The 15,608-nt window shown below is 43.7% G+C and overlaps 1 protein-coding gene and 1 pseudogene across 2 annotated transcripts in view; one reads left to right on the top strand and one right to left on the bottom strand.

Moving 5' to 3' along the window:
• Window positions 1-15,608, bottom strand: part of AP3S2 (adaptor related protein complex 3 subunit sigma 2) — a 42,134-nt gene that overhangs the window by 24,741 nt on the left and 1,785 nt on the right. The window contains exons 2-4 of one of the 2 annotated variants that reach the window (XM_070400738.1): window positions 11,076-11,167; window positions 10,557-10,668; window positions 3,864-3,935 (exon numbers count right to left, since the gene is read on the bottom strand). In XM_070400738.1, coding sequence (XP_070256839.1) covers window positions 3,864-3,935; window positions 10,557-10,668; window positions 11,076-11,167 — 276 coding nt within the window. The remainder of the gene's footprint in view (window positions 1-3,863; window positions 3,936-10,556; window positions 10,669-11,075; window positions 11,168-15,608) is intronic. The other variant, XM_070400739.1, reaches the window with a different exon arrangement.
• Window positions 4,378-5,627, top strand: LOC138998534 (arginine/serine-rich coiled-coil protein 2-like; annotated as a pseudogene).

Genomic DNA, 15,608 nt, shown 5'->3' with positions numbered 1-15,608 from the left:
AGTGAGGTGAGAGATCACTGACGATAGAATTTACTGGTAGGAGGTGGGAGGAGAGTAAGAGAAAAGCCAGGAGGGGCCTATGTGACGGGAACCAAGGCAGCATGAGGAGGAAGAAGGCAGCGCTCCAGGGAATGGTCAATAGCACCAAATACAGCAGGAACATTAAAGGTGATGGCCGGCAACGGGGTTAAGAAATCAGGGAATTTTGCTTGGGCAGGAGTGGAAACCAGGAGACTGGGTCCCAGAAAGGGAGCAGATGAAGGAGAAACGCAAGAGAGGGCGTAGACCACTCACTCATTATAGCCCTCCTTAAATGAATGACAGAGATGGAACTCCAGTTGGAAGAGGCAGTAGAAGCATGGGAGAAGCGGCGTTCTGGGGGAGACGGGAGATCTGTGGTTACAGGAAACGGAATCAACAGAGACACACCTTGGCGATGAGGCGAAGAAGCGAGATTGGTGTATGTTGGGAAGAGAAAGGAAGGGGAATGACTATAAACTCCAGAAACGGAATGGAAGACAGGAAGAAGGGGAGGGAGAAGAGGGGAAGAAAGCAGCAGAAATAAAACAGGATATCAACACAGGAGCTGAAAAGAGAAATCCTGAGATTAGCCCTAGCTGGTTTGGCTCAGTGGGTAGAGCATCAACCTGCGGACTGAAGAGTCCCAGGTTCGATTCCGGTCAAGCGCACATGCCCGGGTTGCGGGCTTGATCCCCAGTAGGGGGCGGGCAGGAGGCAGCCAATCAATGATTCTCTCTCATTACTGATGTTTCTCTCTCTCTCCCTCTCCCTTCCTCTCTGAAATCAATAAAAATACTTAAAAATCCCAAGATTAGAAAGTAACTAACTGCCGGGCAGCAGGACTGCTATCCCTGGTCCTCCCACGGGCCTGCTGCTCCAGCCACACCTGTTCGGGGTGATGGGGCCGCACCCAGGACAACCCCACGCACAGTGTAAAGGTCTAGGGACCGATGGGAGTTCCTGACTTCAAGTGCAGAGAGTCTTCAGCTAATTAGAATGGAGAGTTCAAGGTGGCATTCCAATGATCCCACCACGTGGCCTTTGCGTCTGAGTAAAGAAGATCACTTTCTATTCTCGAAAGAAGATATGGCTGAACCAGAAACGCTCTACATGAGGGCAGAGATAAGCTAGAAATCCCAGTGAAAGGAAGTCACCTGCCGGAAAACACCTTCAGGCAGTCTACAGGGGGCAGAGTGAGACTCCGCCTCCTCACATCCTCACGTTTCAGAAAGCCCAGGACACAGGGAGAGCAATGTCGTAAGAACAATCCAACATTACAGCGCTACAGACTGTAAAAGAAACCTGCAGCGGTGTCAAAACACTGCACAGAACTTATGTGAAGATAAGACATATGAGAAACAACATTTTTATGGCCTCTTATTTCCTTTTAAAGCCATGTCCAGTGAAGTACTTGGGCCTCGAATTACTTTACTGCCCTAGCAGGCATCCTCACAAATATTTTCAAAATAACGTGAGAGCGATAAGGCAAAAGCTCACGATTATCTCAGGAGATAAGAGAAAAACTTAAAAAAAATATTTTTAGAGAGGGAGAGCAAGACAGAGAGAGAGAGAGAGAGAGAGAGAGAGAGAGAAAGAAATGATGTGAGAGGGAAACATCGATCAGCTGCCTCCTGCACACTGCCTACTGGGGATCAAGCCCACAACCTGGGCATGTGCCCTGACTGGGAATCGAACCAGCAACCAGGGTTCTGGAAGCCTTGTGAGGCTCGGGGAGCGCCAAGTCAAGTACAGCAAGTCCTCGTCTAACGTCAATGACAGGTTAACGCAACTTGAAGTGAAATGACGTCCATGAAACCACTGTACATGGGCTGATCGATATGAACAACATCTCACCAATGTCATAGTGAAACAACACTGAACAGAAGGACGTTATTCAAAGACCAGAAGGAGCCCTGACCGGTTTGGCTCAGTGGATAGAGCGTCAGCCTGTGGACTGAAGGGTCCTAGGTTCGATTCTGGTCAAGGGCATGTACCTTGGTTTCGGGCACATCCCCAGTGGGGGCTGTGCAGGAGGCAGCTGACCGATGTTTCTTTCTCATCGATGTTTCTAACTCTCTATCCCTCTCCCTTCCTCTCTGTAAAAAATCAATAAAATATTTAAAAACAAAAAAACAAAAAACAAAACAAAACAAAGACCAGAAGGAATGGGGCTCTGTGACTCCCTGGTACCAGGCTCCTTGTGGAGTCAGAGTCAAGGTAGATGCTGAGAGGAACTTTCCTGTGATCCAACAGCCAACCTTGAGAATGGCCAGCCTGCGCTAGCCTGCAGAGTGCCACCTGAGGGCCTGGGAGAGTGCACTGCGACTGAGAGGCCCCTGGACAGCAATGCTAGCAGTGAGGCATCTAACAACATCCGCTTCGCCCTCACCGGTGTGGCTCAGTGGATAGGGCATGGGACTGCAGATGAAGGGTCCTGGGTTTGATTCCCTTCCAGGGCATGTACCTAGGTTGCAGGCTCCTCCCTGGCCCAGGCCCTGGTTGGGCATGTGCAGGACCAAACCAATCAATGTGTTTCTCTCACTTCGATTATTTCTCTGTCTTTCCCTCTCTCTTCCACTCCCTCTAAAAATCAATGGAAAAATATCCTTGGGTGCAGATTTAAAAAAAAATAAATAAATTTTAAAAAATGAAAACATCTGCCTCATCAGGGTGGAAACAGAGTAATAAAGGATCATGGCTTAGCAACGAGCACATAGTCTCCTAAAAATCATTACCAGCCTCCAAGGGCCAAGGATCACAGTGACAATCAGCTGAAGAAACACCAGGACCAAGCAAACCTGAGATGCACGGACTTCCACCAGCGAGCAGCACTGGGTGGGGCGTGTGCCCAGGGGAATAAAACAAATGCGGCAGCTGCTGTCCCCTTGCTGGCAATCGGCCAAGTTTAATCTGGATCATGAGGGCGGAGGCCATGCTGGAGAACATGGACTACGAACCACTTCAATCCTGCCTGATATCAGCTTCCCTACAGAGCATCACATGACCTTAAACTACGTTAATGATGTCTTAGTCACTGCTTTACTGTTCAGGAACAGTAAAAATTTCACGAAGTCAAAGCCTCTGTGTCGTGATTATTCGAAAGCTTCACTCTCACTGGACTATTGCGGGGAAACTCATTTGATAACCAACATAAATCTACTGATTTCACTTTCTAGGGCCATCTCTGCCGTCTACCAGGAGGTCTGTCTGAAAAGCTGAACCATGACCCAGGCTCAATGGTAATCTCTGTGTGTTACAACTGGTAACAGATCTTTTCAAAATACCCCCAAAACTATCGCACTTCAGTTATTAAATAAAAACCGGTTCTGCCCAGCTGACGTAGCCCAGTGGTTGAACGTTGACCTATGAACCAGGAGGTCATGGTTCAATTCCCAGTAAGGGCACATGCCTGGGTTGTGGGCTCGATCCCCAGTGCGGGGCGTGCAGGAGGCAGCGATCCATGATTCTCTCCCATCACTGATGTTTCTCTCTCTCTCCCCCCCTCTCCCTTCCTCTCTGAAATCACTAATATATATATATATATATATATACACACACACACACACACACATATATACATATATACATATATACACACATATATATATATATATGTGTGTATATATATATATATTTAAAAAACAAACAGGTTCTAGGCCCAGCCAGTGTGGCTTAGTTGGCTGAGCGGCCAAAAACAAACATATTAAGAAAAAGCAAAACCAGGTTCTAGGAATATCCCCAGAGTGAAAAAAACACAAAAGAAAGCACATGAAAGTGTAGAGGTGGCTGGGATGGACAAGGCTCTTGGCTTTCTGGTAACCCTGGTTTGGGAGAGAAGGTACCTTATCCATATGGAAGATCAAATCCAATTCACAAACATTTTCGAAACATTTATCCAGGGTCTCCACAAACACCTAGGAAACACAAAGAAATAGGTAAAGAAGAGAAACCGGGACTATCCACATCTTCATAAACATCACATGTGAAAGTGAAGGGGGAAGTCATACTATTTACCTTAAGGTAAATCGCAAACAAAACAAAACCTCCTTATTTTCTTATCTTTTATCTCTCATTTTCCTCTCAGGTCTTTAATTTCTAAGAGATCATTCTGTTTGTGTTTCTTGTTTGTTTAGCAGCCCATGTTTGTCTTCTTTTATTGCTCTGTGGCTTAGAGATAAGGGGTTGTTTCTCCCTCTCCCTCTCTCTAAATAAAAAAAATTCAATAAAAAAGAACGTATATATAAAAAAAAGAGCAGTCACATGTATGTTTTTCCTCGAGCCTCAAAACACCATTATTCAAGTTCATGATCAAGATCAAGAACCGAAGGAGTCAAAACTGAGGCAAAAGGTGTGCTGATGCATGAAGAGACTGAAATGAAGGTACTGCAGGCTCAGACAGCAAAATAATAAGATCTGTATCTAAAATTCAATTCCTAAGAAACACAATCCTGAGGAACAAAATGACAAGGAACATTCGTCTCATAGAGGAAGCGAGTGACTAAATTCATCTGAAAATGGTGAGGACACACACAAATGCAAAGGAAATCATCAAGAGGCAGAAGTCACTCAAGATCTCGGTCGTGCCCTAGCCGGTTTGGCTCAGCGGATAGAGCTGTCGGCCTGAGAACTGAAAGGTTCCAGGTTTGATTCCGGTCAAGGGCATAGGCCCGGGCTGCAGGCTTGATCCCCAGTGGGGGACTTGCAGGAGGCAGCCGACCCATGATTCTCTCTCATCATTGATGTTTCTATCTCTCTCTCCCTCTTCCTTCCTCTCTGAAATCAATAAAGATATTTAAAAAAAAAAAGATCTCAGTCGCATAAAAGGTAGTTAAAGCCGGAAGTGGGAAGAGTCTCCATCCAGGACTAGGGAGCAGAAGAATCCTGATCCAGAAGCCAAGAAATCTGCGATCAGACCTCTTCCTGCTCAAGGTCAAGGGGTAGCAGCAGGAGTGCCCCCAAAAGCAGAAGTCAAGAGAGAAAGAGGGGAATGGGAAAAAGGAAGGAGATTTAGCGAAAGTTTAAGCCTGACTGCTGGGGAGTTGGGAAGGGCAGAGAAATGACAAGAACAGCGAGAAAAGGAAATGGTTGAAAAGCAAAAACAACAAGTAGTCGAGCTACTGGAAATTCAGTTCTCAATGTGCTGGCCAGTGGGCACCGGGAACACAGTGGCTGCTTGGATAGCGATGGCGCTCACATGGCAGCCCCCGGAGCGCAAGCTTCCGCAGGAAGCAGAATAGCCATGTTTAGCGATTATAACCCAGCAGCTGGGAATCACATGAAATTTGTTGAACAAGAGAAAAAACAGGAAAACGCCTCGGTGAGGCAAGAAACAAGGAGACAAATCCAAGCTGCTTACACATGGGATCAATTGAATTTTGAAAAGAAGACCAAAATGTCAAATTTAGAAAATGAAAGGGTATTAACAGTGAAGATGGATGTAGCTCAGTTGATAAGGTGACAAGACTGTACAACAGGAAGAAGTATTTGGAAATCGAGAAGCCCAGCCTGAAGTGGTGAGATCACAAACCCACACACCAAGAGGAATGGAGTGCGGTTCATGGCTTCTGCCAAGGGGCGGAAGCAGTTGGAAAAGGTCACACTTTTAAAGTTTGGGGCTTTACAGATTTCTTGTTCTAATATTAGGTCCTCTGTCACCAAACAGCTAGCATTCTAGCTTGCAAGGGTGTTGTACTTTAATCCATTAAAAAATCTGGTTCTTGTACTTACAAAAAAGGTGGTTGTGTGGGGTGATAAGAGAGGTTAGATAACACTACGGTGGTCATCATTTTGCCATACATTCGAGTGCCAAATCAACAGGCTGCACACCTTAAACTTGCACAACGTTATATGTTAATTATATCTCAGTGAAGCTAAAGAAAAAAGAAAATTTCATTTTTTATAAATATCAAATCTTCTTCTAAGTTTCCCGGGGTTCACCCTTGACCTCAGACTTCCCCAGAAGGGGCTCTTGTAAACTATCAGGAACACTAAAGCCAGACCATGACCCAGACACTTTGTTCACATTATCTCCTCTTGGAAGCCTTCATCTAAAAGTGGCAAATTCGCTCTGGCTGGTGTGCTCAATGGTTAGAGCATCAGCCTGAGCACTGAAGGGTCATGGGTTCAATTCCCAGTCAAGAGACAGACCTGGGTTGCAGGTTCGACCGGGGCCTTGTGCAGGAGACAACCAATGGATGTGTCTCTCTCACATCGATGTTTCTCTCTCCTCCTCCTCCTCCTCTTCCTCCTCCCCCCTCCCTCCCTCCCTCCCTCCCTCCCTCCTTTCCACTCTACCTAAAAATCAATGGAAAAAATATCTTTGGGTAAGGATTCACAAAATAAATAAATTACATAAAAGTGGCAAATTACCCTTTCCTTACACAGCTAAGTTTGTGCTTAGTTTTTTATCACTTAGGGAATATACATCACCTACTAAAACTATAACGAGAAGCAAAGGAATGGTAACTCAAAAGTCTAAGGAGGGATTAAAAAAAAAAAAAAAAAGTATAGCCTGGCCAGCGTGGCTCAGTGGTTGAGCATCCACCTATGAACCAGGAGGTCATGGTTCGATTCAGGTCAGGGCACATGCCCGGGTTGTGGGCTCCATCCCCAGTAGAGGGCGTGCAGGAGGCAGCCGATCCATGATTCTCTCTCATCATTGATGTTTCTATCTCTCCCTTCCTCTCTGAAATCAATAAAAAAATTTTAAAAAGTCTAAGAAGGGAGGCAATGAATGAGGAGGATACAGGAGCTTTAAGGGACTAGGTAACATACTGTTTCTAATCTGAGGGACAGTTTCATTTTATTGGCTTTTAGTTTTAAACTATATTTTATTGATTTTTTACAGAGAGGAAGGGAGAGGGATAGAGAGTTAGAAACATCGATGAGAGAGAAACATTGATCAGCCGCCTCCTGCACACTCCCCACTGGGGATGTGCCCGCAACCAAGGTACATGCCCTTGACTGGAATCGAACCTGGGACCCTTCAGTCCGCAGGCCGACGCTCTACCCATTGAGCCAAACTGGTTAGGGCATCATTTTATTGGCATTTTTTACACTACGAAATATAAGCGTGTTTGCATACTTTATGTATACACAGTATGTTTCACACTCAAAAATAATTTATAGAACAAAAATAATCTTTCTGGGATCCTGACAAGCATTTCAGTAATTTATAACCTGGAAGTACTGACATTTTAATGAGTTTTCTCACCCGGTAAAGAACATGTTTGATTTATTTAGTTTGCTCTTTTTTCATATTTTCAGTAGTTTTAAAGATTTCTTTATATAGACCGTGCCCAGTTTTTACATTTATTCCTGGGTCGTTTATGGACCTTTTTGCTATTGCGAGTGGGCCCCTTTCAAATATTGTTTTCTAACTTATTATTCTAAAGTAAAGCTATTAATTTTTATATGTTAAACATGTATCCAGTCCCCTTACTGAACTCTAATTGTTTTCCGGTTGTTTTGGGTTTTCTAGGTAGATAATTTCATCTGCAAACATTACATGTTCTTTCAATATGTTTTTATTGATTTGAGAGAAGAGAGGGAGGGAGGGAAGGAGAGAAGGAGAGAGAAACATTGATCAGCTGCCTCCTGCTCGCCCCCTACTGGGGATGGAGCCTGCAGCCCGGGCATGTGCACTGACCAGGGAATCGAACCTTTGACCTCTCAGTGCATCAGATGACGCCCGAGCAACTAAGCCACACCAGCCAGAGCCAAACATTACATATTCTTAAGGCTAGTAAAGCCAATACCCCAATACTGCCTTTTTCCCCTCAAAACATACTTTTAGATTTCCCGGCCGTTTGTTTTTCCTGATAAATTTTCCTTTACCAAGTTCTGTAAGATCTGATGGAATTATACCTGGGTTTCCCATTTAATCTGTTGATTACTACTGTCATCTTTACTTGATTCTCCCCAACAAGGGGAAGGCTTATAGCTCTCTCCCTTCTGCTCTGAAATCAATAAATCTACCAAAAAAGACATTCCTTTATGTCTTTCCTTTAAGATATTACAATGTTATTGGAATCAATGTCAAGAATTCCATACTAAGTTAATGTCAAAACACTAAATACCTTTTGTTACTGCTGGAAGTGAAATTTCATTAATTATGAATTTTCTAGCTATTTCTGCACAAATAAGAAATTCAATTTTGACGAATTCAATCTCATATTTTGCTATTTTGCTCTCATATCAACCATTACTTGTGATACATTTTGCATTTTTCTTTTTAGGTTTTCTAGGTACATAATTAGGCCATCTTACAGTGATAACGTCTCTCTCTCCTCCTTTACTGTGTTACTTCATTTCTTTTTTTTTATCACACATTACAAATGTTTGTCCAAAAGGAAGTAAATAGTAAGATACACCGTGTTTACCTGAGTGCCCCTGAGGTAACACTGCCCCTGGTTCTTGGTTTTAAAACTAAAATTGGCCGAAACCGGTTTGGCTCAGTGGATAGAGTGTTGGCCTGCGGGATTGAAGAGTCCCGGGTTCGATTCTGGTCAAGGGCATGTACCTGGGTTGCGGGCACATCCCCAGTGGGAGATGTGCAGGAGGCAGCTGATCGATGTTTCTAACTCTCTATCTCTCTCCCTTCCTCTCTGTAAAAAATCAATAAAATATATTTTTAAAAAAACAAAAAAAACACACCTACAATTGGCTACTTCTAGAAAAATAAACTAGGTGGCGGAGGGTGGGGGAGAAAGATACTTTCCCACTGTATATACTTCTGGTGTGTCTTTTGAATTTTGAACCACAAAAATGTATTATTTCTTCAACAATAAATAGTTCATGCTAAATAAGTAAACACGCACTAATCAAATAAAAATGCTTCCTATTCCAATTTGAGAGTATTTAGGAATACGATTTGGATGATCATTTCTTTCAGGGTCTACTGAGAGAAAAGGAAACTATTCATTTCCACTAAGGTGACTTTTGGAGAACATCTAAGTATGGGGGTCTGGTTGCTAGGGGAACCAGCCATGTGATTAGAGCAGGGGTCCTCAAACTTTTTAAACAGGGGGCCAGTTCACTGTCCCCCAGACCGTTGGAGGGCTGGACTATAGTTTAAAAAAAAACTATGAACAAATTCCTATGCACACTGCACATATCTTATTTTGAAGTAAAAAAACAAAACGGGAACAAATACAATATTTGTATTTGCATGTGGCCCGCGGGCCGTAGTTTGAGGACCCCTGGATTAGAGGGTTTGGACCTTTCAGTGCCTCCTCCCACCCACCCCTCCCTGGAAGGGAGGGGGACTGGAGGTTGAATCAATCCCCAATGGCCAATGATTTTTAGTTGACCTTACCTATGCTGTGGTGAAGTCTCCATAAAACCCCCAAAGGAGCCCTAACCGGTTTGGCTCAGTGGATAGAGCGTCGGCCTGCGGACTGGGGGGTCCCGGGTTCGGTTCCGGCCAAGGGCATGTGCCTTGGTTGCGGGCACATCTCTAGTGGGGGGTGTGCGGGGGGCAGCTAATTGATGTTTCTCTCTCATTGATGTTTCTAACTCTCTATCCCTCTCCTTTCCTCTCTGTGAAAAATCAGTGGAATATATTTAAAAAAAAAAAAAAAACCCAAAGGACAGGGCTCAGAGAGCTTCTAGGCTGGTGAGCACCAGGAGATTTGGGGAGAGTGGTGTGCCTGGAGAGAGCATGCAAGCTCGTGCCCTTTCCCCATATCTTGCTCTACACATCTCTTCCATCAGGCTATTACGTGTTTTATCCTCATATCAAGCTGCCAATCTAGTAAGTACAATGTTTCTCTAGAGAGTTCTGTAAGCTGCGTTAGCAAACTAATCAAGCCCATGGAGGAGGTCATGGGAATCTCTGATCTATAGCCATTCGGTCAGAAGCACAGGCGATAGACAACCTGGTCTTGCGTTTGCTGTCTATCTCCAGATCTATAGTGCCCGAATTGAGTTAAACTTATGGGACACCTGGTCAGTGTCCACAGACCTGAGTTATAAACCGGTGTCAGAGTTGTACGTGAAAACCAAGGGCAGCGAGATGGCTAGGTACTAACCAATGAATCCAAAAGCTCTGAGTGTTTAAGGGTTGCTATGGAGCTTTCTCATAGCACCATCTGGTGGACATCTGGCAACTTTTACCAATTATCAGTAAAGAGACTGACAAAAGGATCTACAGCAGCGGTTCTCAACCTGTGGGTCGAGACCCCTTTGGGGGTCGAATGACCCTTTCACAGGGGTCACCTAAGACCATCGGAAAACACATATATAATTACATATTGTTTTTGTGATTAATCACTATGCTTTAATTATGTTCAATTTGTAACAATGAAAATACATCTTGCATAGCAGATATTTACATTACGATTCATAACAGTAGCAACATTACAGTAATGAAGTAGCAACGAAAATAATTTTATGGTTGGGGGTCACCGCAACATGAGGAACTGTATTAAAGGGGCTCGGCATTAGGAAGGTTGAGAACCACTGATCTACAGGATGGCTCCTCAAAAACCCAGAGAATCCCAGAGCACCTGCCATCATTAGCGGACTACACATACCTGGATGAGGTCCAAGATCCCAAGCTCACTCTCCGATGAATCCACACAAAATACAAAGTAGAGGGTAGCATAGTGCCGATAAATCAGTTTGTAGTCAGCACCGCCAATCAAGCTGTGGGAGACAGGAGACATTTAAATCCCTGCATCTTAATTAAACACATCAAGGAGAAACCCTGTCCCAGGGCAGGAGAACTGAGCCAACACACAGGGCGAGGATGGGCCAGAGCGCAGTGCAGTTCCACCCGGTGAGTGTGACCAAGTTTGGCAGTGGTGCCTACATGGCTTTCCTCACCTTTTCTTCTGCCCATCCTCCCAGAAACCAAGCATCTAAGGAAGAAAAATCCGAAACACAGCCGGGCAACAGCTTCCAAACAGAATCGGGGCTCTCCCTCGGTCAGCTCCAGCTGCCCTGGGGGCCCACCTGACGCTTGAGCTCTGCCTCAGGAAGCAGTAATGACGACGGCCGCCCGGAAGTGGGGAAGTGGACACGTGGGGAGAAAACGGAAGCTGATCGCTTACCTTCCACCCTCCAAGAAGTTACAGATGTTGTCATCCCGTTTGAGAACTAGATGGAAGGTCTCTCGCACAATCTGCTGTTGAATTTCTTCTGGCTGTGGAATAAAAGAAAGAGTGAATCAGCGGGGGCATCTGAAAATATATCCCACTGATGGAGGTGGACAGGGAGAGAAGTGCTTCCAAGCTGGGAATGATCTGAACATAGGGTACCAGATTCCAGAAAAAAGTGATGAGTAGAGAAAAAAATAAGAATAGGGGAATCTCTGGAAAAATGGACAAGGCTCTGTTAAAGGAATTAAGCAAGGGTATATTGCCCAGCCGGTGTGGCTCAGTGGTTGAGCATTGACCTATGAACCAGGAGGTCACGGTTCGATTCCCATCAGGGCACATGCCTGGGTTGCAGGCTTGATTGCCAGTGTGGGGTGTGCAGGAAGCAGCCGATCAGTGATTCTCTCTCATCACTGGTGGTTCTATCTCTCTCTCCCTTCCGCTCTGAAATCAATAAAAATATTATAAAAACAAAACAAACAAACAAGAAAGGGTATATAAGCTGATATTTCTCTATAGTTAATAATGAAGAAAGGAGAATCAACAACTCTCAAGCAAGGTGAAAGAAAAACTAGAAGGCCTGGTCCTGAAATATTTTGTCTTGCCCTCGAAAACATCTATGGCAGGGTAAATAATGTCAACAGGTCTAACACCTTAAAGAGGTCAAGATGTGCCGAAACCAGTTTGGCTCAGTGGATAGAGCGTCGGCCTGCGGACTGAAGGGTCCCGGGTTCGATTCCGGTCAAGGGCATGTGCCTTGGTTGCGGGCACATCCCCAGTAGGAGATGTGCAGGAGGCGGCTGATCGATGTTTCTCTCTCATCGATGTTTCTAACTCTCTATCTCTCTCCCTTCCTCTCTGTAAAAAATCAATGAAATATATATATATATATATATATAAAAAGAGGTCAAGATGTAATTGTGTACACATTAAAAAACAAACAAAACTGAACTTGCCATCTTATGTGCTGGTGATGTAGGTATTACATGTAAGATGTTGTGTTACCAACAGTGTTACTGAGAAAGATGGTTCTATAGAGAATAAGAATTTTGAATAATCGCAGAGGTACAAATACTTTTCCCCCCCACTTACTACATCCGAGAAAGGTCGACAGTGATGGAATGTCTTGATAATTCACATTTGATCTCTATTTATACATATAAGGTTCAAAATGAGTATGGTTTAAAAAAAAAGGATGGAAGTGAGAAACCAGTCATTACAGAAGCAATCAAAAGCTCTAAACCAGTGCTCTCAAATCTCGATAAGTGTGCAATAAATCACCTGGGAATGTTATTAAAATGCCGATTATTCTGACTTAGTAGGTCTGGGTAAGTCCTGAGACCATTTCTAATAAGTTTCTAGGTGATACCAATCCTGCTGGGACCACACTTTGAGGAGCAAAGCTTAAGCAAACCTTCAGACTGGACTTGCCCTAAGAGTCAGATAATAGATTCAAAAATGTTAATACCTTTCTTTCTGCAGCAATTTATATTTGAAATGTTTAGTTATTTAAAAGAAATAGAGGTAGCCCTGACCAGTTTTGCTCAGTGGATAGAGTGTCGGCCTGCGGACTGAAGGGTCCCAGGTTCAATTCCGGTCAAAGGCATGTACCTTGGTTGTGGGCACATCCCCAGTAGGGGGTGTGCAGGAGGCAGCTGATCTATGTTTCTCTCTCATCGGTGTTTCTAACTATCTATCTCCCTTCCCCTCTGTAAAAAAATCAATAAAATATTTTTTTTTTTAAAGAAAGAAAGGTAAAAACAGGGAAAATGTCACTGTGGAGAAACCATTTTTCAGAGCTCTGACTCACCGTGGGTATACAGTGGCTCAGTATTTACTGAAGGATGAATGAAACCGTACTAATCACTGGCCCCTGTAAATTTGAGTAAATCGACCAGGTACTTTCCTGGTTTCCATTTAAAGAAGCTCACAGGGGGACGCATCAGCACTTTTTTAAACTGAGAAAAACATCTTTCAAGCTAAAGCCTTTAATCTGACTCTAGGGTCAGTGGCTGCAGTTAGTGGGAAAATGGTATGAAATGACGAAGCTACCGAATTTCTAATTCAACAAAAAGGTAAACTACCAATTGTTTATAGTCCTCAATTATTTTAAAAAAATATTTTTATTGAATTCAGAGAGGAAGGGAGAGGGAGAGAAAGATCGAAATATCAATGATGAGAATCATTGATTGGCTGCCTCCTACACACCCCACACTGGGGATCGAGCCCGCAACCCAGGCATGTGCCCTTGACTGGAATCCAACCGGGGACCTTTCAGTCTCCAGGCCAACGCTCTATCCACTGAGCCAAACCAGCTAAGGCTAGACCTCAACTGTTTTAATAGTCCCTCATATCCTTCAATACTTTCCTTTTTACAAGGTTAATTTTCACTCCTGAGCTAATATGGTTCTTATAAAAAAACTATGTTCTTCAAAGAAGATCTACAAATAGTTAACAAGGACAGGAAAAGATGGTCAACATCTTTAGACATTAGGGAAATGGAAATTAAAACCACAATGAAAATCTACTTCACGCTCACTAAAACAGCTTTAATGGGAAAGATGAACAAAAGTCACTAGGGAGATAGAGAAATTGGAACGCATACTGTTGATGGGAATGCCAAAGGGTTCAGCCACTTTGAAAAAATTTGGCAGTTTCTCAAAATGTTCACCATAGAGTTACCATATGACCCAGAAATTCTACTCCTAGGTATAAAATCAAGAGAAATGAAAAACACCTGTCCACATAAAAACTTGTAGTACATGGCCCTAGCTGGTTTGGCTCAGTGGATAGAGCACTGGTGTGCACACTGGATGGTCCCAGGTTCAATTCTGGTCAAGGGCACATGCCCGGGTTTCAGGCTCCATCCCCAGGTTGCCAGCTCTATCCCCAGTAGGGGTTGTGCAGGAGGCAGCCAATCAATGATTCTCTCTCATCATTGATGCCTCTTTCTCTCTCTCTCCACCCCCACCACCCCCACCTTTCCCTTCCTCTCTGAAATCAACAAAAATATATTTTAAAAAAAAACTTGTAGATATATGCACCCCTATGCTCATAGCAGCACAATTCACCATAGCTAAGATTTGGAAACCGCCTAAGTGCCCACAGCAGATGAGTGGATTAGAAAACTGTGGTACATCTACACAATGGAATACTATGCTGCTGTAAAAGAGAAGGAATTCTTACCATTTGCAACAGCATGGATGGAACTGGAGAGGACTATGCTAAGCGAAATAAGCCAGTCAGAGAAAGATAAATATCACTTGATCTCACTCATTTGTGGAATATAATGAACAACATAAACTGATGAACAAAAGTAGAACCAGAGACATAGAAGCATCGAACAAACTGTCCAACCTCAGAGGGAAGGCAAGGGGTGAGGGGGTGAGAGATCAATCAAAGGACTTGTATGCATGCATATGAGCAAAACCAATGGACACAGACAGTAGGGGGGAGAGGGCTTGTGCTTGGGGGTGGGGGTGGCAGGGGAGTGGTCAATGGGGGAAAAAAGGAGACTCATGTAATACTTTAAACAATAAAGAAAAAAAAACCTTGTGGCACAATGTTCATAGCATCATTATTCACAAGAGCCATAGGTGGAAACATCAACCGGTGAATGGACAATCAAAACATGACATATCCCTCCATACAATAAAATATAACTTGGGCCCTAACCGCTTTGGCTCAGTGGATAGAGCGTCGGCCTGTGGACTGAAGGGTCCCAGGTTCGATTCCGATCAAGGGCATGTACCTTGGTTGCAGGCACATCCCAAGTAGGGGGTGTGCAGGAGGCAGCGGATCAATGTTCCTCTCTCATCGATGTTTCTAACTTTCTATCCCTCTCTCTTCCTCTCTGTAAAAAAATCAATAAAAAAATATTTAAATATATATATATATATATATATATATATAACTTGGCAACAAAAAGGGATGAAGAACTGATACACACTACAGCATGGATAACCCTGAGAACATACTGTACCAAGTAAAAAAAGCTGGTCATAAAAAACCCCCCACATATTATATGATTCCATTTACATGAAATGCCCACAACAGGCAAATGTAGAGACAGAAAATAGATTAGTGGTTGTCTATGGCTGGGGGACTAGAGGGTGAAATACAGAATAATTGCTAATGGGTAGGAGTTTCTTTTTGGGGTAATGACAGTGTTCTAAAATTGTGGTGATGGTTGCATAACTTTGTGACCCTACCAAAAACCAATGAATTGTACATTTTATTTATTTAAAAAAATATATTTTTATTGATTTCAGAGAGGAAGAGAGAAACATCAATGATGAAAGAGCATCATATCGGCTGCCTCCTGCAGCGCCCCCTACTGGGGATCGAGCCTGCAACCTGGGCATGTGTCCTGACCGGGAATTGAACGGTGATCTCCTGGTTCATAGGTCGATGCTCAACCACTGAGCCACCGTGGCCGGGCTGAATTGAAAATTTTAAATAGGTGAATTGTGTGGTATGTGACATATC

This window comes from Myotis yumanensis, unplaced genomic scaffold (assembly GCF_028538775.1).
Source record: "Myotis yumanensis isolate MYYU_CA2020_CCGP unplaced genomic scaffold, mMyoYum1.0.hap1 SCAF_20, whole genome shotgun sequence".
Classification (NCBI taxonomy): domain Eukaryota; kingdom Metazoa; phylum Chordata; class Mammalia; order Chiroptera; family Vespertilionidae; genus Myotis; species Myotis yumanensis.
The sequence above is the reverse complement of the archived record's forward strand: the minus strand, read 5'-3'. Positions and strand labels throughout refer to the sequence as shown.